Here is a 26,539-nt window from a genome sequence, read left to right on the forward strand (position 1 = left end):
ACGAGAAATCCACAGCGCCGGGAGAGGCCGAGGGGCACCCGCGAGCGTCCCGGCGTGCTCCGCGCCTCCCGCAACCACTTCCGGGGCGGGAGCGGGCCGCTGGGTCCGCGCGCTGTGGCGGCGACCGGCGCGTAGGGAACCCGAGCGGGCGCGGCCGAGGGAGCGCGGCGGCGAGCGTCGGTCCCAGGGCTGCCCGGGGCCCGAGGCCCAGCGCGGGGAGGCTCCGCGGCGGCCCGGCCCCTGCCTGGTGCTCGCACCTGCTGCCCGTTCGCGGGGCGTCCCAGCCCTGCCGCTGGTTCGCCGCGGAGTTTACAGCTCAGAGCGTCCTCTTCGCAGCTGAGGAGCCGGGACGGAAAGCCACGTGTGGGGTAAGGTTACTGGGAGGAGGCGTCGGCGCTTGGGTAGTTCCCTAGGTTACCCTCCCTGGGGCCGGAGAACGAGGTGGGGATGTCTGGAGGCAGCGGAAGGCCCACGCCCCGGGGCAGGACGCGGTGCCCTCGGGCTTTTACAGACCTCCCTGTGGGCGTGACGGTCACCACCAACGTCATTTGTTGTTGTTATTTACTACTTTGGTGTGCTTTAAAAGTAACAGATACTTAGCATTTTACCAAACGGACAGAACGCAAAGGTGGAAGGAAAATTAAAAGATCTCATTCCCAGTGCTACTTCCTGGAGATAAATTCTAGAAACGATAAGCAAAAGATTTTCGACAAGTATACGTGATATATACCTGGATATGACTTTGTTCCTAAGGAATACCCGGTTGTTTTAGAGCGTCTGGCATGGAGCAGGGTGATAAAGCAGCTTTACGGTCCCTGGGCATCCGCGTTCTCGTTCCATGATTCTGATAGACCCTCAGCGTTGTGCCCGGTTTCAGACAGTTGAAAGTGAAAGTCGCTCAATCGTGTCTGACTCATGGGGTCTGACAGACCTCATGGACTGTCCATGGAATTCTCTAGGCCAGAATACTGGAGTAAGTAGCCTTTTCTTCTCCAGGGGATTTTCTGAACCCAGGTCTCCCGCACCGCGGACGGATTTTTTTACCGGCTGACCCACAAGGGAAGCCTAAGAATACTGGAGTGGGTAGCCTATCCCTTCTCCAGCTCATCTTCCTGACCCAGGAATCAAACCGGGGTCTCCTGCATTAAGGTGGATTCTTTACTAACTGAGCGAGCCTCCAATAAAAGAGAATGTGGGTCCTACCCTGGAGGAGGCATTTGGAGTAGAAGAGACACCCCCAAAGAAGGCTGAAGGGGTGTTCTGAAAGGAGCGCAGAACTGACACTCAGCTGATTTGGATTCTTGTTCAGGTTTGGCGGCCAGGATCGTTCAGCTGCTGTGGGCGGCAGTCTGCTGCGGCAGGAGTGTGACCATCGCGTTTCATCCCCTGGAACTACCAGGAAGGAAAGACCTAACCGACCCCAGCATCCCCCTCCACAGCGATGTCGGAGCTCAGCGATGAAGCCAGTGAGCCAGAGCTGCTGAACCGCAGCTTGTCCATGTGGCACGGGCTGGGCACGCAGGTCGGCCGGGAGGAGCTAGCTGTCCCCCTGGATCTTCACACAGCGGCTTCCATTGGCCAGTACGAGGTGGTGAAGGAGTGTGTGCAGCGGTAAGAGGTCTTGGGAGGCATTCCTTCCTCTTGGATGTTTGAGCACCATGGCCCAGGTGGAGTCATCAGGAGACTAGTGAGGCCTGGCCCACAGCTGTAGACATTTAACCCATGGGTAGATTATGGACTTCACTGGTGGCTCAGATGGTAAATTGTCTGCCTACAATGTGGGAGACCCAGGTTCACTCCCTGGGTTGGGGAAGATCTCCTGGAGAAGGAAATGGTAACCCACTCTAGTATTCTTGCCTGAAAAATCCCATGGACAGAGAGGAGCCTGGTAGGCTACAGTCCATGGGGTCACAAAAAGTCAGACACGACTGAGTGACTTCACTTCATGTCAGATAAACTGTTCTCTCAGGCGGTTGTCAGGGATGGTTTATGCTGGGCACCAGTGAGGAAGGCAGTTTTGAATAGTGGTGTACAATCAGTAGTGTCCTGATTTCAGCGTTGCTGACAAGCTGGGCCAGCTCCTCCTTTGCTCTGTGGGGTGTTTTGTGCACCTCCAGATACAGAGCCACAGAAGGCAATGGCACCCCACTCCAGTACTCTTGCCTGGAAAATCCCATGAACGGAGCAGCCTGGTGGGCTGCAGTCCATGGAGGGGTCGCTGAGAGTCGGACATGACTGAGCGACTTCACTTTCACTTTTCACTTTCATGCATTGGAGAAGGAAATGGCAACCCACTCCAGTGTTCTTGCCTGGAGAATCCCAGGGACGGAGGAGCCTGGTAGGCTTCTGTCTATGGGGTCGCACACAGTTGGACACGACTGAAGTGACTTAGCAGCAGCAGCAGATGCAGAGCAGCACGCCCGGCCTCCCTCCACCCCTGGACGCCAGTAGCCTTTCCCTTCACAGTTATGACAGTCAAAAAATGTCTCTAGGCTTTGCCAACCGTCCTTTGGGGGCAGAACCTCCCCTGGTCGAGGACTGTCTCTGTGGCTGGTGGGAGGAAGGAAGAGCTGACTTTGGGGTAGGAAGAGGGCACAGATGAGAACAAGAAGTTGGAGCATGGAGGCAAACTCAAGGTAGCGTGCAGAGGCAATGGTCCAGAAAGTGGAGTCACCCCGGAACCCTGTGATGTCCTGGGTGGCAGTTGACTCTGCTTCCTGCCAGCACTCCCCACTCTTTCTCTTGGCCTGGCCTGGCCACTGGGTTTGGTAAATCCCACATGTGCGATGCCTGGCGTGTCTAGCATGTCTTGCATTTGTTTAGGAGAGAGTTAGATTTGAATAAGAAGAACGGTGGTGGCTGGACCCCGCTGATGTATGCCTCCTACATTGGACACGATACCATCGTGCACCTCCTGCTCGAGGCGGGGGTCAGTGTGAATGTGCCGACCCCGGAAGGGCAGACTCCACTGATGCTGGCTTCCAGCTGTGGCAACGAGAGCATCGCCTATTTTCTTCTCCAGGTGAGCTGCGAGGGCCTCAGGCCGCTCGGCAGAGAGGGAACCACTGCAGCGCGCCTGGGTAATCACTTCGATTCTTTCAGTGTGATGGCCTAGAGGGTGCCCGCCCTGTGCGGAGGAGACGTGGCCTTAACAGGCATTCTCTGTTCTCTTAAAGCAAGGTGCTGAGCTGGAAATGAAAGACATTCAGGGCTGGACTGCCCTCTTCCACTGCACCAGTGCTGGGCACCAGCAGATGGTCAAGTTCCTTTTGGACAGTGGAGCGAACGCCAACGTGAGGTCATTACCAGGTCTTCAGCAGCTGTGGGAGTCGGGTGGTCAGGTCTGACTTTGAGGAGGGCAGCTGGCGAGGTAGCTAGAGGCCAGAGTGCGGGAGCCCCTGCCTCGGTGTGACAGGCTCAAGACCTGGGCTGGTGGGGACAGTGCTGCCCAGGGCAGAGGCACAGGGAGCCTCCTGGCTTTCTCACCTATCTGTTGGGTGACACTCGGTGCAGCACTTTGAGCTCTGTGTGCCTTGTTTTCTTTATCTGAAAAGAGGATGGTAGGGCCTATGTCACGGCGTTGTTAGAAGATTTACACGTCCCATCATATGCCAGGGGCCTAACAGTGAGTGACACTTAACTGACGTGTTAAATGCCAGTCCCTTTCTCTTTCTTGTTTTCTGTATGTGTATATGTATATATCATTCCACATACACGTATGAAGTGATACTTCGAAAGCACTCTTGAGTTTTTTAAGCTGGAAGTAGTGGTGCTGTCTAAAGCGTGTCACCGTGATAATCCTCTTTCAACCCAGCATCCACCTGACTCTGCACATCCTGGCTAGTGTCAGCCGGGGTCACACACTGTAGGTTTCCAGCCCATTAAGTAAGAAAAAAAAGGCTTCTCATTAAATTGCAACTCGTTTATTGACATTCTGACTTCAGTGATGCTAAAACCTGAAAGCTCTGTGTCTCCGAACATGAAAACCAGTGGTTGGCTCGCTTCCTGTCTCCTAGACAGGGCGACACTAGTCAGAGCCAGGGGCGCTCTGAAGAGGTGAGCATGCGCCTGGTGCAGGTCAGCTCCGAGTTAAGCGTAAGCAAGCACCAGCTACATATGGTGAGGGCAGCGTCGGTTCTTAGTCCTGGAGTCCCGGGAGGGTTCCTGTAGGGTCTTGATCTGCAAGGTGGGGTATCTGGAGAGGTGGAGAGGAGGTGCTCACTATCTGTGAGCAGTGAGGGGTGACAGCTGCTTTTTGCTGTGGTTAAGTGGAGGTTCAGATCACAGCAAGTGGAAACAGCTGTGAAGGAGCAGAGATGGCAGGTGGATTGTCTTTGGAACAAAAGACTAGCGCTGGGGGTAGAAGCCAAGGGAGCCCTCCAGGCTGGGCAGTGGGGGAAGGTGTCACTGTCGCCGAGGTTTTGTCTGACCGAGGTCCCCATGCAGGGAGCCGGTGTATGGATTCACTCCGCTGATGGAAGCTGCGGCCGCCGGCCATGAGATCATCGTGCAGTATTTTCTGAATCATGTGAGTGACCCTGTTTATTAGCTTGTAATTCCATCACAGCAGCTGAAGCATCTTATCACCGAACTATAAACTGCAGGAGAACTTTCTCCTACACAGAAATAACGGCTCTGCATCCGTTTATTCAGCACATTTTTCACTGAGTGTCTGTGGATACCCAGTGCTGAGTGCCACTTTAGGCATTAGGGGTACAGTCATGAGTCAGTATAGAAACCTATTCTTATAATAACTTCAAAAATACTGTTATTTGAAAAGTGTGGAAAAAATTTTAAAACAGTGAATAGCACTCATCATCCTATCACTTACAAAATTTGTACAGAATCAGGAGGCCACCCCTGTTCCTCAGGATGCCCACTGGGTTGATAAAAGACGACGTCTGTAGACACCTGCAGACACATGGCTTTATCCATTGAACGAAGTGGGATTCTACTGCATGTTTGCTCTGCAGCTTCTGAAAAATAACTTAACGTCACATAGACATTGTGCTCTTTTATGGTATTCCATACGGTATCCATGCCATAGTTAGTTAAATCAGTTCCTTATTAGTAGAATTGAGGTTTCCAACACTATGCAATTACAGGCAGTGCTCCAGGAAATATCTTGGCACACACAGCTTTAGCATGCATGCAGTTATTTCTGTATGCTGTGTTTCTGTTTTTATAAATTTTTTTAAAAATGTATTTTTAATTGGAGGATAACTGCTTTACAATGTTGTACTGGTTTCCTGCCTGTTGTCATGCTCAGTTATGTCCGACTCTTTGTGACCCCCATGGACTGTAGCCTACTAGGCTCCTCTGTTCATGGGATTCTCCAGGCAAAAATACTGGAATGGGTTGCTCTTTTATATATGTATATGTTTGTGTGTGTGTGTGTGTGTGTGTGATTTTATTTATTTATTAATCTGTGCTGGGTCTTAGTTGGGCCATGTGGGATCTTAGTTCCCTGACTAGGGATCGAACCAGGTGGGGTCCCTGCATTGGGAGCATGGAGTCTTAGCCGCTGGACCACCAGGGAAATCCCTGGGACTTTTTGCATCATAAAATGTTAACATGCTCTTTCTGAAAAAGAATTTGGGGACAGTACCTGCACATGTAAAAATCTGGACGAGACAGAAGGCGCACATGAGCCTGCCTCTGCCTCCGCCTCAGTCTCCATGCTCTCCCCACGGCTGCTCCCCAGCTTGTTTATTTTAAACTGGATTGTCCTAGCTTGTTCTTCACCAGTGGACATAAAGCTCTCTCCTCTCGTGCGTGGCAGCGTAGTGCTCCCTTGTCGGGTTGAATTAGGTTCTCCAACCCTGGCCTGCAGATGGCATCAGGTCGTGTCTGCCGTCACTCAGTGCCCTGCAGGAGGTCTGCGCACATGCATCACACACATGTGCGACCACGTCTGTACAGTTGGGTACTGCAAGCAGGAGTTTTGGATGTAGCCTAAGGACAGCCTTCACTTGCATGCGGCCAGACTGCTATGCAGAGAGCAGGTCGTACCACCCTGAACCCTGTTCACGGCAGTGAGAACCACTGTGAACAGTGAAGCGCTTTAAACAGACAGAACGGTAACACCAATATAACCCCCATGGATCCAGAGGTAACCACGCTCCCCTGACTTTATAGTCTCCTCACGTGCTGTGTGCAGGCTTGTTTTACACATTTTAAAGATTTATATATATAAATATGTGCTTGTTTCTGCGATGACTCTGTCACTCAGTGCGGTGTGGTGCGTGTGGATGGGGCTCGCTCGTCTCAACCTTCTCCAGAGTCTGCAGCCGGGAGTGGGGCTGCTCTGTGGGTGAGGCTCCTAACTCTCCTTCTGCAAACTGTTCCAGGGAGTCAAAGTGGACACGAGAGACCACAGTGGAGCCACAGCCCGGATGCTGGCCAAGCAGTACGGACACATGAAGATCGTGGGACTGATCGATGCCCACTCACCTTCTCTGCCCAAGAGCCTCTACCGGAGCCCAGGTACCTGTGTCTGTAGCCCAGCCTCTGCTGGCGCCCCTTCTTCCCCTAGGCTGAGGCACGAGGGACCGCCCAGCTGAGGATGGGTGGGCAGGCGGGAGGAGGGCAGCTCAGACGGGGTGGCTCTGGTTTTGTTCCTTGACTTTGCTGTGGCGTTTGTTGCCATGCAGATGCTTTAGTCATGTGTCAAGTTCATCAGCGTCGTATCGCCTAGAACTGCTTAGACAGAGGAAGGAGGTCGCTGTCTGTCCACCGTGCTGAGTTCTGCTGCCTGACTGGATTCTGTCATTGTTGGGAGTTTATCATGGTTTTATTTATTGATTCTCTAGTGTTTTTTCCGGGTACACTACCATAAAACCTGCACATAGAGAAAAAAATTACTACTTTTTCCCGTGGTTCTTATACCTCTGATTTCTAGGCTTTCATCACACTCAACTCACGCCTCTAGTTCCCTGTTGAATGAGGTGGAGGTAGTGAGTGGACTTTCACTTTGGCCCTAATCTTAGCAGAAATGCAACGTTAGGTAATACGCTGGCTTGCAGAGTAAAATTTGCATATATGTCATCATGTTAGGAAAGTATCCATCATTTCCTAAATTCTTGAATGTCTTTATACGTGCCAAATTTTGTCAAAGGTCTTTTTTTTAACATCTGTGGAGATGATTGTGAATTTTCTCCTTAGACCTGTTAGCACAGCATATTAATGAATTTTCTAAAAGTGAATCAACTTTACATTCTTGGCATAAATCCTACTTGGCATATTATAATGTTTTAAAATTATTTTTATTTGGCTGCGCCCAGTCTTATTTGCGGCATGTGGGACCTAGTTCCCTGACCAGGGATCAAACCTGGGCCCCCTGCATTGGGGGGACAGAGTCTTAGCCACTGGACCACCAGAGAAGTCCCTTATTTTCTTAATGTGGTTTTGCAAGTATCTTTTTAATTCTGTGCGGGTATTCATAACTGATACTGCTCTGTGATTCTTTTGTTCTGTCTTTACCAGCTCTAGGTCTCAGTATTGAATTTGCTTCATAAGCAGAACTGGAAGCTCCCCTTCCTTTCTGTGCCCTAGAATGGTGTATGTAGCGTTGGTCCCACGTGGTCCTTGAAGGACTCTCCTGGGACCCTCTCCAGGCCTGGCCTTTGCCCTCGTTTCTCTTGTGTGGTTTTCTTGAAGACCCACTAGTCTCTGTGCAGTGAATGGGGTGTGCTGGGCCCCTGCACTCAGGGAGTGGCTGCCGGCTCCTCCCTGCCCTCTGGACCGCGCTGGGGCGTGGGCTTCGCCTGGTTCTGTCTCTTCCATTGAAGGACGGGGCTGCGGCAGCTCAGCGTCGTGCAGCCACCGTTGCCTTGGCTCCCCTCCCTGAACATTCACGTTTTGTGGCTCCTTCGCCCTCTGCTTGGACGGCCCCAGCGTCCTCCTGGCGGCATGGATCCATTCAGAGCCACTGCCCCAGCTTGGGGGCGCTCAGGCAGTGGCCGGCTGGGCCTGCAGTTCACGGCTCGGTGAGCTGCTCCCCTCCTGTCTAGACAGCACACATGGCCCGGGGATGCGGTGGTCACCAGGGGCTTCTGTCTCTGCCCCAGTCCTCCGGCTCCAGAGTGAGACCCTCCCCAACGGGAGCCTTTACCAATAAGCTGCTGAATTGTGCCCTCTAAGCATCACGATGTTTGGGAAATGATGAAAAGCTATAAAGTGCTGACGACTGTGGGCACACTGAGCTCTTCGGCTCAGATGGGTGGTGATTTGAAAAATTCAGTGAAACAGCACATGAGCCCTCACGTGGCCGTTGTTTCCCAGTACATTGTTGAGGTTGAGAATACACACTTGAGAGGAGGATGGGCTGGACCCCCGTGATGCTCAGCGGTCTTGTGACCCCTTCCCCCTACATCCCTGTGGCCCCCCGAGCACTGGACCCGCCCACTATGGCATTTCTTACAGGTGACAGCCCGGGAACACTTTGCTTAATTTAGGAAAGTCAGTTACGATGATTTTTCTTCCAGCTCATTATGAAGATTAATTTAGTCCATCACTGATCAGGCTGTCTGAATCTTGGTGTTTGACCCACAGAAAAATACGAAGATCTGAGCTCTTCAGACGAGTGTGGCCCTGTCCCTCAGCGACAGAGGCCCTGCCGCAAGAAGGGGCTCAGCATCCACGAGGGGCCGCGAGCCCTGGCCCGCATCACAGCCATCGGACTTGGGGGCCGGGTGCAGCAGCCTTGCTACGGTGAGCGCCCCACGGCCCTGGAGTCCGGGATCCCATCCCAGAGAATGAGCGCTCAGGCTCACGACATGGGGGCCCCGGGAAGCCGGGTGGGGGCAGCCGCTTGAGGACTCAGAATGGGTCACAGGGATGGAGGCATGCCAGGCCCCGGCTGGCTCTTCGGGCTGTCCTTTAAACTTCCTTTCTGTCGGGTAGAATTACAAATAGAACTCTCTCTCCTGGACAAGTGTCGCTGAGCTTAGGTCTGTTCCTCAAGGGGGCGGGTCTCGAGGGGGTGAGAACTGTCAGAAGGTAAACGCACATGGTGGGCCAGAGCCTCAGACCCCAGTGTCCAGGTCCCCCGAGCTTTGTCAGAGTGTCTGCTCCTGAGTGTCACGCACAGTGCTCGTGAGGAGCACGGATGCTGAGTTCTCGGGGCACATCAGGGTTGACACTCTTGTGCTGGTCTGGCCATGTGACCAGATTTAGGTGTGGTGTCTTGCTCATCAGTGACCAGGCCACCCTGGGAACTCCCTCCCAGCTAGGAGACCATCCCAGCCAGGAGACCATCCCAGCCAAGAGACCACATGAGGACTTGATTCCCTTCTCAGACCCTTGGGTAGGGGTCCTGGCGCTGGCTGGAAGCTTGAGGCCTGCCTCCTCCCAGGGCCGGGGGTTGACCAAGAGCTCGTGCCTCAGGCGAGGGTGTGGGCGGTAGTCCTGGCGGCTGGGAGCACAGGACCCTGGGATGAGGTCTGTTCCTTCGGGGGCGCCCAGGCCACCTGTCCCGCCTGCACTGTGGTGGGGGTGGGGTGGGGTGGGGTTGACGGTGGGAGGGAGCGCCCCCCAGTCTCTTAGCTGTGGCCTTTCAGGAGATTGCTTTTCGTCTTACACTGTGTGATAGTTTAACTTTTTATAAGCACGTATATTCTCTTCCCCAGCAGTTAAAAAACATTTTTGAATGATAAAGGTATAAAAAGGAATTAAGTTACCCCTGGTCCCACCAGCCAGGCGCTCTCGTGCACACACACACACTTCCTGTGGGGGAGGGGGAAGTGAGGTGAGAGTCGCTGTCGTGTCCGACTCTTTGTGACCCTATGGACTATACAGTACATGGAGTTCTCCAGGGGATCTTCCCAACCCAGGGATCGAACCCAGGTCTCCTGCATTGCAGGTGGGTTCTTTACCAGCTGAGCCACCAGTGAAGAGCAGAGAGGGGCAAAGTAGGGGTTAAATGCTTGGGTTTGTGTCTCGCCTCTCCCCCTTGTTTTCTCACAGGCAGATACACTCACAAGTTATACTTCACCAGCTCGCTGTTAACATTTAGCCAGAGCTCCTCAGCTTCCTGCTCAGCCAGGTCGTTTGGCCAGGGGTGTGTGTTTCCAGCTACAGGAACGCTTTGCGGCACAGTTCTTTGGCCCAGCAATCTGTAAACACAGCTTACGGGCTCCTCCTCTTGGCAAGGCGTCAGTGTGGCTGGAGGGAGAGGTGGTCATGCGCCCGTTGGGCACACACTTGTCGGGGACCCCTTGGAGCCTGTCGATGGCGTGGCTTGTCCAGGTCGCGGCAGCAAGTGGACAGTGCCGTCCTGGGGCTCCCCTCCCCGAGGCCCCAAGGAGGAGGTGGTCGCGTGCGGGAGGAAAAATGCCTCCTGCCTTTCATGTGCGGGGGGTTTACGTGCCCCGTTCTGCCCACAGAGCAGGTGCCTCCGCGGGGCTACGTCAGCTTCAACAGCAGCGACGAGCACCCCCTGGAGGGGGGCGGCCTGTGCTACAGGGACGTCACCTCGCCCATCAACGAGCGGGATGTGGAGAGCAGCAGCAGCAGCAGCCGAGGTGCGCTTCCCTAGCCGGCAGGGCGGGGGAGAGGGAGGGCGCTCCTGAGGAGTGTGGCTTGGGGCCACAGTCTCTGAGCAGGTCTGGGGGTCGGTGCAGACAGGTCTCACCCCTGAAGTGGCGAGTCCTCGGGAGTGTGTGCGTGCTCCTGCGCTGCCCGCTCTGCGTGACGCCTGGGTCTCCCTGAGAATAAGCAGACGAGCCCTGCTGTGCACAGAGGGCGTGTGGCCCAAGCAGTCAGCACGGAGGCAGGGAGGGCGGGGGCTGGGCTAGGCTGGGCGTTGCCACGGCCAGGCCTGTGGTCAGGCGCCCTCATCTCCCCTCCCTCAGAGGAGCAGGCCTTCTCTGCCAACCCTGTTGCGCGGAGCAGCAGCAGCGAGGGCCTGGCCCGGGCCCCGGGACTCAGCAGCGAGGCCTCCCTGGAGAGCAACGAGGTGACCCTGCCCTGCCCTCCCCTCCCCTCCTTGCCCAGCGTTGTGGGGGCGCCTGATGGCTCAGCCAGGTGAGCGGGGCTGGCAGGCTGTCTCAGAGGCACCTGGAGCTCCGTGGGGCCGCGGTGGCAGGCGGGGCTTTGGTAAAGGGGCCAGACACTGGCGGCGGAGCGGGGAGTGGGGCCTGGAGGGGCCAGCCCAGAGCCACTGTAAACACACACCTCTCACCCAGGATTCGGATCACGTGCGGAGAAGCTCGGTTCGCAAACAAACTAAAAGTTATGTGAAGACCAAGAACCGTTACAGCAGCAATGACAGCCAGTGGGCTCCCAGCGCCGTGACGTCCTGTGCCCCGGGAGCGAGCCCCCAGACTGACAGGCCCCCGTATTCAGGACCCCAGGTAAAGTCGCAGGTGCTCTTGGATTGCTGAGGCATTTATTGGTACTTACTGTGGGCTGGCACTGTTGAGAAGGGTGGGGCGGGATTCTCCACACGACCTAGAAAACTATTCAGGCTGGGAGGGTTCTCGCTGGGGAGAGGGGCCAGGTATCTCTCGCCTCTACGGAGGTTCCTGTCTTGCTCCCTGGTTTCCATGCTTCTCTCAGCCTCCCTGAGCCTGGGGAGGAGAAACGCTGGACCAGCATCAGCACTGATGTCAGGTGACAGGGACAAGCTGCACGAGAGGCAGAGACAAGGTGACACTCAGGACTGTCCACTGAGGGTCACTGGGGCCGCCGCAGAAGAAACCCTGCAGGAAGGCTACAGCTGCAGGGGTGCGAGTGAAGAAAAAATAATCTCTGAGACCCTGGACGCTTTGGTTTTGTGATCCAAGCACTCGTGAATCAAACACCAGGCATTGGTACTTGCGGCCCGGACCTCAGCGATGCCGGGGAGGCTGGGTTTCGACACCACAGACGAGAAGCAGACAGGCGGCACTGGGGCCAAACAGAATGAGCCAGGTAGAAGCCGTGCACTGGTCCCAGCAGAGCATCGGGGCCATCCTTCCTGGGAAAAGCCAGATCTTCCCAGTTTGATCAAAAAACACATCTGTACATCCAAGAAGCCAAATCAACTCTAAGTTGGTTAAACTCCAGCCACATCGATGTGTGACCTGGACACATCACCATCAGTGTCAGAAACAGTCCTGGAGCAAGAGCCTAGTGGCTCAGCACAGACACGGGGACCTCCGGACGGTTTAACAGTGTATTTCTCATCAGTGTCCGCGGGGCCCAGAAAACATGGGGCGACATGTGAACCAGGGACGCGACATCCTGCAAAGCCTCCCGCCAGAGCACAGGGGACGTGGGGACAGCCCCGGGTGGCAGAGACTGAGGGCCACTGCCGCAGCCTGCAGGGCTGTGCTTCCCGCTGAACTGACGAGGCTGGCCTGAACACTGATGGGCTGACCGTGTCCCTGGACGCCCTGAGGACGCGGCTGAGGACACAGAGCGGACGGCCTGGGCTCCCTGCCACGCCTGGGGGTCAGCAGGCTCAGGACGGGCCGGGTGCTGAGCGGGAGGACGGTGGCCCCGCATGCAGGGTGGTCCTTGTCCCGCCCACGTCTTCAGGGCCGCCCATCCTGACGCGGCCTGCTCACCCCCAGGACCTCGCCACGCTGCTGGAGCAGATCGGCTGTCTCAAGTACTTGCAGGTGTTTGAGGAGCAGGATGTGGACCTCCGCATCTTCCTGACCCTCACCGAGAGCGACCTGAAGGAAATTGGCATCACGTGAGTGTGGGCCTCTGTGGCCAGCTGAGGTTGCGGCTCCCAGCGGCGGGGTGGGGTCACCCTATCCGGAAGCCGGCTTCTCCCTGCCGTCAGCTGCCCTCCGTCCACTCCAGCAGCCGCTCCTGGCTCGGATGCCGGCGGCCTGGGTCCCGAGGCCCGAGCTGGCCCAGCGGACACCGCTGTGCTCAGGACACCAGACACTTCCCACCTCGCCCCTGAGAGCATCTGAGCAGCCCGGCTCCCCGTGCTGTAAGAGCCGGGCAGGGCGAGGGGTCACGACTCCCTGGGACACTTAGGTCCTCCCCCCAGGATCCTGGGGGCTCCCCGCCCCTTCAAGGCTGGGCCTCTGCAGCGGACGGTCGGCAGGATGGCCCGCAGGGCCTCTGTGCACGGCAGGTGCTGAGCGGCGTCCTCCCTGATGCAGGTTGTTTGGGCCCAAGAGGAAGATGACGTCCGCCATCGCCCGCTGGCACAGCAGCGCCCGCCCCCCCAGTGATGCCCTGGAGCTGGCCTACGCCGACCGGCTGGAGGCCGAGATGCAGGAGCTTGCCATCCAGCTGCACAAGGTGAGGGTGGGGCAGGGGGCAGCAGAGAGCAGCAGCCGGGCCCATGACAGCTTGGGGGCAGGAGGGGGCGCCCAGAAGGGCGGGCACATGAGGCACACCGTAGGGCTGGGGCAGGGCTGAAGGCGATGGGCCCCCAGACTGGGTGGGGCGGACACAGGCGTGGAGGCCAGGGCGGGGAACCCAGCCTGAGGCGCTCTCCCGCCCGCCGCAGCGCTGCGAGGAGGTGGAGGCCATGCGGGGCCTGGTGTCCCAGGAGCAGGAGCTGCGGGCCGTGGTGGAGAGCTGCCTCTTGGAGCAGGACAGTGCCCGCAAGGATGTGCGTGCGCAGCTGCAGGAGGCCCGGGCCCTTGCCCAGGACGCCGCGCTTGTCCTGGACCAGCTGCGGTGAGTGGGTGTCCGGCTGCCCCCGGCCAGTGCCAGGCTCTGTCTCTGTCTCCTCTGAATTTCCCACCAGTGGGTGGTTTTCAGGGCCTCCTGGAGTAGCTGCCACCCTAGGCCGTCCCTCCCCACAGGCAGCAGAGGGGCCCCTGTGGGCATCCCTGGCGGAGGCTCAGAGGAGATCCCCTGGCCTCGCCCCTCACCGCTGCTTGGTGTCCTGTCCGGCAGAGCCTGTCAGGCCGAGCTGTCAGCCCGAGTGAGGCGGGACGAGTTCCTGCGTGAGGCCCCCCTGTGCCCAGGCCTCCCTGCAGCAGGTAAGGAGGGCGGTGTCCCGGCTGTGGGGCAGGCGGATGAGGGTGGGACACCTCCCAGGCCGGGTCTCGCCGCCTGTCTCTGCACTTGTCATGGGGACGCCTCCCCGGTCCCCTCGTGCTCCACACCCACGTCCTCTCGGTCTCTCCTGGGAGGCCTTGGCTGCCGGCACTGTCCAAGATGCCACAGCCCAGCAGGCCGGGCCCTGGCACACTCAGCCCTGGGGCCAGGCCCCTACTGGCCGGCAGCACTCTGCTTCACAAGCGGGCAGAGAACACACTGACACGCCACGGGGACATGTGGCTCTAGAGGGCCAGTCCTGTTGCAGTGGTTCAGGGTGCCCAGAACCCATGCCCACCTGGCTCTCTGCTCCACAGACCCCAAAGGCTGGCAGGCCTCCTTACAGGCCTTGAGCCTCCCGGAGCTGTCGGGAGCCCTGGAGGAGCGAGTCCAGGAGATGGGTGAGTCCAGGGTCTGCAGCCCACTAGCCATGAGGTCCACCCTGCCTACGCCCCAGCTTGTGAAGCCATGACTGTGCGCTCCTGTCCTCAGGGCGAGTCCTGTGCTCGGTGACGCAGAGCCTGGAGAAGCTGCAGGCGCTGAGCGGGAAGGAGAGCTGGCGGGAGCCGTAGCCAGGGGATGGTGAGTGTCCAGCAGCCACAGGCCCAGAGAGCAGGGTCGGCGGGGCGGCTAAGGGAGCCCCCTCCAGTCTGCCTTTTCCCTTCTCAGAACCGGACGTGGGGTGACTGATCCACCCTGAAGCTGTGTGCCCGAGGACAGGAGGGCAGCGAGCAGGCAGCTGCGGCGGCCAGAGGAGCAGCAGCAGCAGGCGGGCAGGCCAGGGCCAGTGCAGGGCAGCGAGGCAGGATGGGGTCTCTTGTCATCTCGTCAGACCCCGGCTGAAGCCCGGAGCCGGCAGGGCCGCGGGGAGCGTCCCCAGGCCACGCTGAGGTTTGCCCAGGTGGGGTGGCCTGGGGCCCTAGGCAGCGTAGGTCATTTGTGGGAAAATAAAACTTACACTCCGGTGGTGCGGGTTCGGTGCTGGCCTGTGGTCCTGGCTGATGAGGCACAGTGAGGGGAGGGCAGCGCCCGGGTGACCTCCGCTGCCCCATCCCTGGCCCTGCGGCAGGACCACCTGTGCAGAGCCCCTCCTGACAGAGCTACCTAGCGAGTGAAGCGCGCCCCAGAAAATCAGAGGAATGAGGTTCAGGTGTTTTATTACGGAGCCAGTGCTCCTGCCCACACGTGCCAGCGCTGCACCAAGGCTCCAAGGCGGGTGCCCAGGCAGGGCCAGGAACCTGCTGTCCTTACCAGCCAGGCCGGTACCACGGAAACTGTCAGCTTCACTGAGAAGTCTTCCCGTACCTAGGAGACCGCCAGTGGTGACCCTCCTGCCCCGGGGGCTCCGCTGTTGTCACTGCACGCTCAGCTGGTGCTGCCGGACCGTCTCCTGGGGGCGCCCGCATAGCGTGCTGCCAACAGAGGGGAGGCTCTCAAAGCAGGCCAGAGCAGAGCCACCCAGACCGGGAGAGAGGAGGAAGGCCTGTCCGTTTCCATGGAGAAACCACCGGATCAGGCTCACGGCCCAGCGTCCACGGCAGGCAGGGCCACAGTAACCACAGGGAGGTGGCCGCAACCTGCCTGGGAGGGGCAGGCAGCCTGGGCTCCACGCTGAAGGGCCCAGAGCCCCACTCAGGCTCAGTCCCTGGGAAGCAGGGAAGGGACACCTCCTGCGTCTACCCCAGACCTGCAGCCAGAACCAAAGAACACACGGCCTCCCTGTCCCTCCAGCAGCTCCTCTACACCTGGGCCCCACGGCCCTGCCTGTCCACAGGGACCAAACCCGAGGAGGTACAGCTGCTCTGAAAACTCACAAGTAAAGCTAACAACCAGAATTCACAGTGTCACCTCCTAGCTCAGGCTAGGGCTGGCTCAGGGCAGGATGCAGGAAAAAGTCAACCTAGCGGTAGCCTCCTCAAGAACAAAAGTGCCCTGAGAACAAACCAGCTTCTCCAGGGCCCTGTGCATGCACCCATGGGCGGTCAGACAGCCCCTGGGCTCCCCCCCAGTCCACAGTGAGATGTGTGGAGTGAGCCTCAGCATGGGTGTGCCCAGGCCACCCCCCAGTAACTGCTCAGGGCATTGGAAGTGACAAGATGCCCACTTCCCCAGTCAGGTGGGGCAAACGTAGCACATGCTAGAAGACATGCCCGCAGGAACACAGCCCACAGGCAGAGAGAGCTGGGAAAGGGCGGGGGGGGGGGGGGGCGGGCAGGGGGCAGGGGCAAAAGGGCACAGGAGCACCTCAGGAGGAAGACGGGAGCAGCTTCTCCAGGGCTTTCTTCTGCTTCTCTGTGGCAGCGGCCAGAGCCTCAGCCAGCTTCTCCTCTGGCATCATGTTGAGCACCTTGAGGGCGAACAGGAGCTGGTACTTGGCCGTACTGATGAAGGCGTTGCTCAGGAAGTTGGGAAAGCCCCCGACTCGGTCCTTCTGGGTGTACAGAGGGACACGGACAAGTCCCAGTACCTGTGGACAGGAGACTAGGGTTGGGACCAGGAGTCTGGGGACGGCAGGGCCGTTGCAGGAGGAGCTGGTGAGCCACTAGGCTGGGGACAGAGCAGCCAGGTTGCCCAGGACATAATGTGAGGCCCCGGCACGGGTGGGGGGCAACCGGCTCCCTCGGGAAAGTGCAGCCCCTCCCTTCCCCCAGCGAGTTTCAACCCCCGCCCCCATGCACGTACCCCGTCCCCAAATCCCAGCCCTCAGTCCCTGGCGGGAAGCCCCCAGTCCAGACCCCATGCTCCCTCTTCCACCTGATGAATCCCGAACACCCCAAGTGTCACTCCCAGGCCTTCTAGGCGATGAAACCCACAACTAGAGTCGTCGTGCCCCCACCACGAGAACCCAGACCTCTGTACTCTGCAGTTCACACCCCCCGGAGCAGGCACCGCCCCTTCCCAGCCTCCCACCGATCCCACGCCCCCACTCCCAGGATTGGCAATGGCAGGCAGCAAGGCAGATGGAACACAGCCCCGAGGGCGCCCCGGCCCGCCTCCCACCCTACCCGGCCCCTGGTCCCTCTCCCCACCCCGAAGCTGAGACAGCGTCACCCTCCCAGCCCGGCCAGGGAACCCTCAGGGAGACGTGTTACCCATCGGTGCCTTCCGCGGGGCCAGAGCCAAACCCCGGGGCGGGGGGCGGGGCCCGGGGCCCGGGCGGCGGCCCCACCTCCAGGCCATGGTCCCGCGAGTGCACCGCGCTGATCTCCACGGCATGCAGCTGCTCCAGCGTCAGCTGCCGCGCGTACAGGTGCGCCACGACGCGGTGCGGGCCCTCGGTCAGGTGCGAGCTCAAGTAGTCAGCCTCCGTGAGGCGGAGGCAGCCCAGGCCCAGGCCCAGCACCCGGTTCAGTCCGTCCTCCAGCGACCAGAAACGCCGGTCCACGAAGCCCCCGGGGAAGCCCAGCAGCCCGTCGAAGCGCATCTGCATCTGCAACGGAGCGCCGGGTCACGGGCGCGGGTCCGAGCGGCGGTGCCCCGTTCCCTGGCCGCCCGCACGCCCGCGTCCTCACCAGCACCGAGAAGCGCATGGGGATGCGGCCGAAGAGCTGACCCGGGTTCGCGGCGTACAGCATGGCGTGGCACGAGTGGCTCCAGCCGGGGCCCAGGCGCATCGCTTCCACCCGACTGATCCGCTTCAGCTCCGGGACCGCCGCCGCCGACATCTTGGCACCAGCGCCTGCGGCCGGACACCGCCGCATAAGTGCGTGCGCGGCCCGCCCCCGCTCGGTGCGGCCAATCCGCGGGCAGCCGCGCCCCGGCCCCCGCCCCTCCGCCAATCGCCGGCGCGCGTCGCGGCACAGCCGTAGCGGCGCCCCGGCGCGTCGTTGCGAGGCGCAAGGAGCGTGCGCGGGGGAGCGGCGGCGCGCGCCCTAGCCACCACCCAATAGCCGCGCGCCCAGAGCGTGCCCCGCCCACGGCCCGAGCGGACCAAGGGCCCCAGAGGCCCGACGGCCCGAGCTCACCCGAATGGAGCGCGGACGCCGGGTCCCCGGCGCGGGGGCGGCGCCCGCGGAGTCCAGGCTCAGCCTACCCGCCCTAAGAGGGAAGAAGTCCCAAGATCACTTTGTGCCGGGGCTTCCCCCAGCGCCCCCGGTAGCGCCGCCCTGCGGGATTCCCGCCGCCAGCTCCAGGCTCGACTGGCGCCGGCCTCTGGGGGCTCAGCTGAGCCCTGGCACCACAGGGCGAATCCTCCCCTGCAGGCATGCCAGCCCCATCGTTCTGCCACCGGCTGAGCACTGGAATCCAAGGTTGCTGCCGTCGGCCTGCCTCTAGAAGAGCAGGACAGTGGGGCCCATGGTCCCAGTCCACTCTCAGCTCCGAACTGGGTGGGGGTGCATGCTGAGGAGCCCTGGGGCTCCCTAAGCCCAGCCTGTTGGGACAAAAGTGATTGAAATCCCCGGGCAGGGAGCTTCCCAGCTTGGCAGGGGAAGCACACTGACTGAAACTGCCCACCGTGGTCAGGCACCATAGTTCCTATTTGCATGAGTTGTTTTAGGACAGGAGGTCCTGGTAAGGAACAGGAAACTAATAAGCCACCACCAACTGGGAGAGTTCGGGAAAGGTCAAAAAGTGACACCACATGTCCAACCACCTCTCAGAATCCATCTCACTGGCATCCATCTTGGCTGAACAAGGCGTGTGCCACAAGAAAGGACCCTGAGTCAGAACAACTGGCCGAAGACAACCCGGAAACTAATTACATCACCATAAAACCCGAGACTGCGAGCCCCAAGGCAGTGCAGTCTATCCTGGCTTCCCTTACTCTCTTGTTCTCCGCCCGGGCGCCCCTTCCCGATCAAGTCTCTTGCTTTGTCAGCAGGAGTGTCTCCTCGGACAATTCATTTCCAAGTGTTACACAAGAGCCGACTTTTGGGCCTTGGAAGGGGTTTCTCTTCCTGTAACAAATAGCGACTCTGGACGGGACTCCTTTGCTGCAGCTGACATCCTGACCACTTGGGGTACTCAGGGACCAGCTTGCCTGCCGATGGACCAGACCCAGCGGCCGCAACTGGGACCTTTTTGTCTCTGCTCTGCTCTTGACATGGACAACTGGCCAGAGTGCCCTGACGGGTTAAGGAACAAGAGACTTTACTGACCTTTCTCCCCTTTGCTCCCTTTCCTCTCCTTAATCCTTCCTATACTACTTTTTTTTTTCTAGGCCCCTGGTCCTGGAAGCAGGAATCTGGTCGAAGGGCCGCAACGTGAGCTGAGGATTGGAGACTGATCACCTCCTCTTGGCAGAGAACTCGAATTCTGGTTCTGTTCTGTTCTGGTTTCTGTTAAGGATGAGCTCCAGTCCCCCCTTCTCTGGAAGCCCAGGGTAAACTCCCGTCTGGTTTCTGTTAAGGCCGAGCTCCAGTCCCCCCTTCTCTGGAAGCCCAGGGTAAAACCCCGTAAGGCCTGGGTATCTGCAGGTGGCAAGAGACATCTATAAGGCCACCCCTTTGGCCCTTCTCTCCCACCTCCTCCCCACTCTTCTTTCAACCTGGCTTCCTTTCCTCCCTTTGAAATCTTTGAAGACCTGAGGTAGTTTCATTTACTCTGTTAGTACTTGGATCTGAAGTTCTGTGTCTCTATAGGAGGTTTTCTTAGAAACTGTAATCTTGTATTTAAGGGAGTGTTTTATGAGAACTTCCAGGTCTACGTGTGTGTTTTATGTTCTGTGTTCTGATTTGTGATGCCCATTTTGCTTTGTGTGGCTACCATTTGGTTTAGACCTGCTGCCATTTTGTTAGAACTTGATTTTCTTTCCCTGTGTCTTGAGACCAGGGTTCTCAGGAACACTTATCTAGACCATCTCTAACTCCTGAGACTGAGGAAAAATGGGAAGAAGTCTTTTTAAAATTTATATATTCCAACTGTTATTTATAAATTAGTGAATTTTATATCTTAATGTATAATTCATGACTAAGTTTAGAAAATGAACCTAGATCTTGCCTTGTATCTGTCTGAATATGTGTATGTCTTGGCATGTCTTTGTTTCTGGATAACATTTTTGAGATTAATTTGTAAATGAGCTCTATTTAATTGACTTAAATAAAAGTAAGCAGCTTACAAATCAGATAATTCTAAAATAAACTAAATGAATTCCAGGTTCTCATGAAGTGGGAAATATTCAGTATTAAATTAATACCTGGTAACATAGACATCCATCAATATGTATAATATTTCTGTTGTACCTAGGTTTCAGTTAGTTTAGTTGCTCAGTCATGTCCGAATCTTTGCAGCCTCATGGACTGCAGCATGCCAGGCTTCCTTGTCCATCACCAACTCCTGGAGCTTGCTCAAACTCATGTCCATTGAGTCGGTGACACCATTCAATCGCTTCATCCTCTGTTGTCCCCTTCTCCTCCTGCCTTCAATCTTTCCTGGCATCAGGGTCTTTTCCAGTGAGTCAGTTCTTCACATCAGGTGGCCAAAGTACTGGAGCTTACTATAGGTTTAGAGGTCAAAGAAGACTATTCTGATACAAATTTGTCAACAAGAAATGTACCTCATTGTGGAAAATACTTTAGGGAAACTAAGATGTGTCTTCAGTAGAAGGTATGAAAATACTGAAAAGAGTTATACATGATCAGGATTTTCTAAAATTGGATCATAATTAGTTGGATAAATGGATTTTGTTAGGAATGACACAGCCATAGGAAAACTGGTTAGAGCCAACTAGGTCCAGTATGACGGAGTCGACTTTCACTAGCTCTTGAGCCTTGGTATATACACCTATTGTGACATCTCAGCAAGCTAAATGATATACCCATCAGCATTGACTGAATCTGACCAAATGTTCTAAACCCTTTTGATTGATTTTTTTGACAAAACTTCCTAAATCAAATTCTGTTGAAGTTCTTTTGATCTCTAGTTAATTTTGTGGTACTTCAGAGCACCCCTGAAACATCCCATATAGAGGTATTAAACGAATTGTTTATTTGGTTAGTTAAATTACATGGGAAATATTATCAAATGAGTGATAAATCCTCGCAGGTTATAATGTATGGTAAATTTTACTAATATAGATATCCTAGACATTATATGGAGTTCCTAACATTCTGATACGTCCTAGAATTCTAATGAGAAGCCTGATGACTTCACAAAAGTTAACAAAAGGACTGAATGAACCAGCGAATATGCATTTAACTTTTATGGTTTCTATCTGAAAAAATCACAGGTTTGAATCTGTGTTTTGGGGGAGTAGGGAAAACCTTCCCTTCAAACTAATTATGACAAGAATTTGGTAAAATCAGATGTTACAAGCAAATAACAATTATATTTTCTATCCGACTCCTCCAGAGATTGGACACTCTTGCTTTCTAGTAATTTTATCAGATGAGTTACGGAAGTTATCTCACTAACAGGTACAGAAATCTCAAGGAATTTTTAAGACATTGAAAACGGAAGAATTCACCTACTTTTGTTAGGTGAAATCTATAATAAGCTTTTGGCATGACTTTCCCAGTCCTGAAAGGTTTTATTTTAAAAGTTTAGTCTGAGACTTTAACAGCAAAGTAAAAAGTCTACGATCAATTGGTTATGTAAACCAGGTTAGGCCAAATTTTTGAGAGCATAACTATTTTGCAAACAAACTAGCCTTAATTTGGTTATATTTGATAAAAATGAGGGTAACTTTAGGGAGAAAAAGATGTTTTGATAAATGTTAAATCTGTTTGTTAATGGAGGTCTGTATCTAGTAAGACTCATTTCCTGGATAGTTCTTTGCTGTAATGTGATATTAATGTAAAATTTAATTGAATTCCTAAAGAACACCCTAAGTTTGTTTCTGAAACTTACCTCAGTAATCTGTCTTTGCATAAAGATCAGATGTCTCATGAGCTGCAACCAGGACTGAAGAAGGACATAGTTTAAGGAACTGTCTCTAACCTGGATGGAAGGACCTTTTTATCAGGTACTCTTAACTAGCTCATGCACAGTGAAATTGAAGGGAAATTGACTCAGACTAATTCCCACTTTCAAAGGCCCCTACAGTGGACTGGTCTATAGAGAGGACAGCTGACTTGATGTCACCTTAAAACGATGCTCAAACAGAGGAGAAACTGCAATACCCAGGACGAGAAGATGACATCAGAGATAAGACAGCTTGCCCAAGATGCTGGACCTGACTAGTATGATCATTTAAAATGTTTTTTTGACTTCTTGGACCTTTGCATATAAATCAAATGCTTTTCTATCATAGGCCTGATCCCATGCTAGTTTTAGAAACAATCCAGTTGTTGGGTTTGTGGCCAATTACCTGTGTCTAGTTCTGGGTTACCCTGGTGAATTTCTCTACTCCAAGGCGCTAACTGGTTGACCCTGAGAAAAGACTGGTTGACTTTAAAAGAAAAGAAAAATTATAGTCAGATCCAGGTCACTATTGATAATCACTAGATAGGATCCCCTCACCTGGCCAATTAATGATGCCTGCTGTGACCCTGGCCATGAGTTTATGTTCAGTTCAGTTCAGTCGCTCAGTCGTGTCCGACTCTTTGTGACCCCATGAATCACAGCACGCCAGGCCTCCCTGTCCATCACCAACTCCCGGAGTTCACCCAGACTCACGTCCATCGAGTCAGTGACACCATCCAGCCATCTCATCCTCCGTCGTCCCCTTCTCCTCCTTCCCCCAATCCCTCCCAGCATCAGAGTCTTTTCCAATGAGTCAACTCTTTGCATGAAGTGGCCAAAGTACTGGAGTTTCAGCTTTACCATCATTCCTTCCAAAGAAATCCCAGGGCTGATCTCCTTCAGAATGGACTGGTTGGATCTCCTTGCAGTCCAAGGGACTCTCGAGAGTCTTCTCCAACACCACAGTTCAAAAGCATCAATTCTTCGGCGCTCTGCCTTCCTCACAGTCCAACTCTCACATCCATACATGACCACTTGAAAAACCATAGCCTTGACTAGACGAACCTTTGTTGGCAAAGTAATGTCTCTGCTTTTGAATATGCTATCTAGGTTGGTCATAACTTTCCTTCCAAGGAGTAAGCATCTTTTAATTTCATGGCTGCAGTCACCATCTGCAGTGATTTTGGAGCCCCTAAAAATAAAGTCTGCCACTGTTTCCACTGTTTCCCCATCTATTTCCCATGAAGTGATGGGATCGGATGCCATGATCTTTGTTTTCTGAATGTTGAGCTTTAAGCCAACTTTTTCACTCTCCACTTTCACTTTCATCAAGAGGCTTTTTAGTTCCTCTTCACTTTCTGCCATAGGGTGGTGTCATCTGCATATCTGAGGTTATTGCTATTTCTCCCGGCAATCTTGATTCCAGCTTGTGCTTCTTCCAGTCCAGCATTTCTCATGATGTACTCTGCATATAAATTAAATAAGCAGGGTGACAATATACAGCCTTGACGTACTCCTTTTCCTATTTGGAACCAGTCTGTTGTTCCATGTCCAGTTCTAACTGTTACTTCCTGACCTGCATACAAATTTCTCAAGAGGCAGATCAGGTGGTCTGGTATTCCCATCTCCTTCAGAATTTTCCACAGTTTATTGTGATCCACACAGTCAAAGGCTTTGGCATAGTCAATAAAGCAGAAATAGATGTTTTTTCTGGAACTCTCTTGCTTTTTCCATGATCCAGCAGATGTTGGCAATTTGATCTCTGGTTCCTCTGCCTTTTCTAAAACCAGCTTGAACATCAGGAAGTTCATGGTTCACATATTGCTGAAGCCTGGCTTGGAGAATTTTGAGCACTACTTTACTAGCGTGTGAGATGAGTGCAATTGTGCGGTAGTTTGAGCATTCTTTGGCATTGCCTCTCTTTGGGATTGGAATGAAAACTGACCTTTTCCAGTCCTGTGGCCACTGCTGAGTTTTCCAAATGTGCTGGCATATTGAGTGCGGCACTTTCACAGCATCATCTTTCAGGATTTGAAATAGCTCAACTGGAATTCCATCACCTCCACTAGCTTTGTTCGTAGTGATACTTTCTAAGGCCCACTGGACTTCACATTCCAGGATGTCTGGCTCTAGGTGAGTGATCACACCATCGTGATTATCTTGGTCGTGAAGATCTTTTTTGTACAGTTCTGTGTATTCTTGCCACCTCTTCTTAATATCTTCTGCTTCTGTTAGGTCCATACCATTTCTGTCCTTTATTGAGCCCATCTTTGCATGAAATATTCCCTTGGTATCTCTAATTTTCTTGAAAAGATCTCTGGTCTTTCCCATTCTGTTGCTTTACATAAATATTGAGTTTATTGTTGTTCAATTAGAGCAACAAGCAAAGTTTCAGTGAAGGAAAAAAAATCTGCAATTATGGGATGGATTTATGTAGATAACACCAGGCTACAAGACCTTTTAGACTAACACCCAAGAAAGATGTCCTTTTCATTATAGGGGACTGGAATGCAAAAGTAGGAAGTCAAGAAACACCTGGAGTAACAGGCAAATTTGGCCTTGGAATACGGAATGAAGCAGGGCAAAGACTAATAGAGTTTTGCCAAGAAAATGCACTGGTCATAGCAAACACCCATGGACATCACCAGATGGTCAACACTGAAATCAGATTGATTATGTTCTTTGCAGCCAAAGATGGAGAAGCTCTATACAGTCAGCAAAAACAAGACCGGGAGCTGACTGTGGATCAGATCATGAACTCCTTATTGCCAAATTCAGACTTAAATTGAAGAAAGTAGGGAAAACCACTAGACCATTCAGGTATGACCTAAATCAAATCCCTTATGATTATACAGTGGAAGTGAGAAATAGATTTAAGGGCCTAGATCTGATAGATAGAGTGCCTGATGAACTATGGAATGAGGTTCATGACATTGTACAGGAGACAGGGATCAAGACCATCCCCATGGAAAAGAAATGCAAAAAAGCAAAATGGCTGTCTGGGGAGGCCTTACAAATAGCTGTGAAAAGAAGAGAAGCGAAAAGCAAAGGAGAAAAGGAAAGATATAAGCATCTGAATGCAGAGTTCCAAAGAATAGCAAGGAGAGATTAGAAAGCCTTCCTCAGCGATCAATTTGGAAAGAAATAGAGGAAAACAACAGAATGGGAAAGACTAGAGATCTTTTCAAGAAAATTAGAGATACCAAGGGAACATTTCATGCAAAGAAGGGCTTAATAAAGGACAGAAATGGTATGGACCTAACAGAAGCAGAAGATATTAAGAAGAGGTGGCAAGAATACACAGAACTGTACAAAAAAGATCTTCACGACCAAGATAATCACGATGGTGTGATCACTCACCTACAGCCAGACATCCTGGAATGTGAAGTCAAGTGGGCCTTAGAAAGTATCACTACAAACAAAGCTAGTGGAGGTGAAGGAATTCCAGTTGAGCTATTTCAAATCCTGAAAGATGATGCTGTGAAAGTGCTGCACTCAATATGCCAGCACATTTGGAAAACTCAGCAGTGGCCACAGGACTGGAAAAGGTCAGTTTTCATTCCAATCCCAAAGAGAGGCAATGCCAAAGAATGCTCAAACTACCGCACAATTGCACTCATCTCACATGCTAGTAAAGTAATGCTCAAAATTCTCGAAGCCAGGCTTCAGCAATACGTGAACTGTGAACTTCCTGATGTTCAAGCTGGTTTTAGAAAAAGCAGAGGAACCAGAGATCAAATTGCCAACATCCGCTGGGTCACAGAAAAAGCAGAGAGTTCCAGAAAAACACCTATTTCTGCTTTATTGATTATGCCAAAGCCTTTGACTGTGTGGATCACAATAAACTGTGGAAAATTCTGAAGGAGATGGGAATACCAGACCACCTGACCTGCCTCTTGAGAAATTTGTATGCAGGTCAGGAAGCAATAGTTAGAACTGGACATGGAACAACAGACTGGGTCCAAATAGGAAAAGGAGTACATCAAGGCTGTATATTGTCACCCTCCTTATGGCAGAAAGTGAAGAGGAACCAAAAAGCCTCTTGATGAAAGTCAAAGTGGAGAGTGAAAAAGCTGGCTTAAAGCTCAACATTCAGAAAACGAAGATCATGGCATCTGGTGCCATCACTTCATGGGAAATAGATGGGGAAACAGTGGCAGACTTTATTTTTTTGGGCCCCAGAATCACGGCAGATGGTGACTGCAGCCATGAAATTAAAAGACGCTTACTCCTTGGAAGGAAAAGTTATGACCAACCTAGATAGCATATTCAAAAGCAGAGACTACTTTGCCAACAAAGGTCCGTCTAGTCAAGGCTATGGTTTTTCCAGTGGTCATGTATGGATGTGAGAGTTGGACTGTGAAGAAGGCTGAGCACCAAAGAATTGATTCTTTTGAACTGTGGTATTGGAGAAGACTCTTGAGAGTCCCTTGGACTGCAAGGAGATCCAACCAGTCCATTCTGAAGGAGATCAGCCCTGGGATTTCTTTGGAGGGAATGATGCTGAAGCTGAAACTCCAGTACTTTGGCCACCTCATGCAAAGAGCTGACTCATTGGAAAAGACTCTGATGCTGGGAGGGATTAGGGGCAGGAGGAGAAGGGGACGACAGAGGATGAGATGGCTGGATGGCATCACTGACTCGATGGATTTGAGTCTGAGTGAACTCTGGGAGTTGGTGATGAACAGGGAGGCCTGGC

At 54.0% G+C, this 26,539-nt stretch overlaps 2 protein-coding genes and 1 long non-coding RNA gene across 8 annotated transcripts; 1 reads left to right on the forward strand and 2 right to left on the reverse strand.

Annotated features, from left to right (window-relative positions):
- The first annotated feature begins 15 nt into the window (after window positions 1-15).
- Window positions 16-14,968, forward strand: ANKS3 (ankyrin repeat and sterile alpha motif domain containing 3). 6 transcript variants are annotated; one of them, XM_027527284.1, is made up of 17 exons: window positions 16-368; window positions 1,310-1,611; window positions 2,824-3,022; window positions 3,177-3,298; window positions 4,447-4,528; window positions 6,351-6,486; window positions 8,554-8,712; window positions 10,386-10,523; window positions 10,854-10,957; window positions 11,187-11,354; window positions 12,558-12,682; window positions 13,107-13,248; window positions 13,460-13,632; window positions 13,855-13,940; window positions 14,316-14,399; window positions 14,491-14,580; window positions 14,648-14,968. In XM_027527284.1, exons 2-16 carry the CDS (start codon window positions 1,442-1,444, stop codon window positions 14,568-14,570), a joined length of 1,968 nt encoding a protein of 655 aa, XP_027383085.1. In that variant the 5' UTR covers window positions 16-368; window positions 1,310-1,441; the 3' UTR covers window positions 14,571-14,580; window positions 14,648-14,968. The 6 variants fall into 6 exon arrangements, with proteins under 6 accessions (XP_027383085.1, XP_027383086.1, XP_027383087.1 ...); XM_027527285.1 differs by having other exon boundaries at window positions 14,668-14,968; XM_027527286.1 differs by lacking the exon at window positions 1,310-1,611 and having other exon boundaries at window positions 144-368.
- On the reverse strand, window positions 8,255-12,558 carry LOC113883515. Its single transcript, XR_003508660.1, has 3 exons — window positions 11,404-12,558; window positions 9,981-10,706; window positions 8,255-9,726 (listed from the first exon to the last, which is right to left on the reverse strand). It is a non-coding gene; the product is annotated as an uncharacterized LOC113883515 (long non-coding RNA).
- A 170-nt stretch (window positions 14,969-15,138) lies between the features above and the next one.
- Window positions 15,139-17,709, reverse strand: NUDT16L1 (nudix hydrolase 16 like 1). Its single transcript, XM_027527298.1, has 4 exons — window positions 17,511-17,709; window positions 17,168-17,428; window positions 16,243-16,465; window positions 15,139-15,410 (listed from the first exon to the last, which is right to left on the reverse strand). Exons 1-3 carry the CDS (start codon window positions 17,697-17,699, stop codon window positions 16,244-16,246), a joined length of 672 nt encoding a protein of 223 aa, XP_027383099.1. The 5' UTR covers window positions 17,700-17,709; the 3' UTR covers window positions 15,139-15,410; window position 16,243.
- Between the last annotated feature and the right edge of the window lie 8,830 nt (window positions 17,710-26,539).

Source organism: Bos indicus x Bos taurus, chromosome 25 (assembly GCF_003369695.1).
Source record: "Bos indicus x Bos taurus breed Angus x Brahman F1 hybrid chromosome 25, Bos_hybrid_MaternalHap_v2.0, whole genome shotgun sequence".
NCBI classification, from domain to species: Eukaryota; Metazoa; Chordata; class Mammalia; order Artiodactyla; family Bovidae; genus Bos; species Bos indicus x Bos taurus.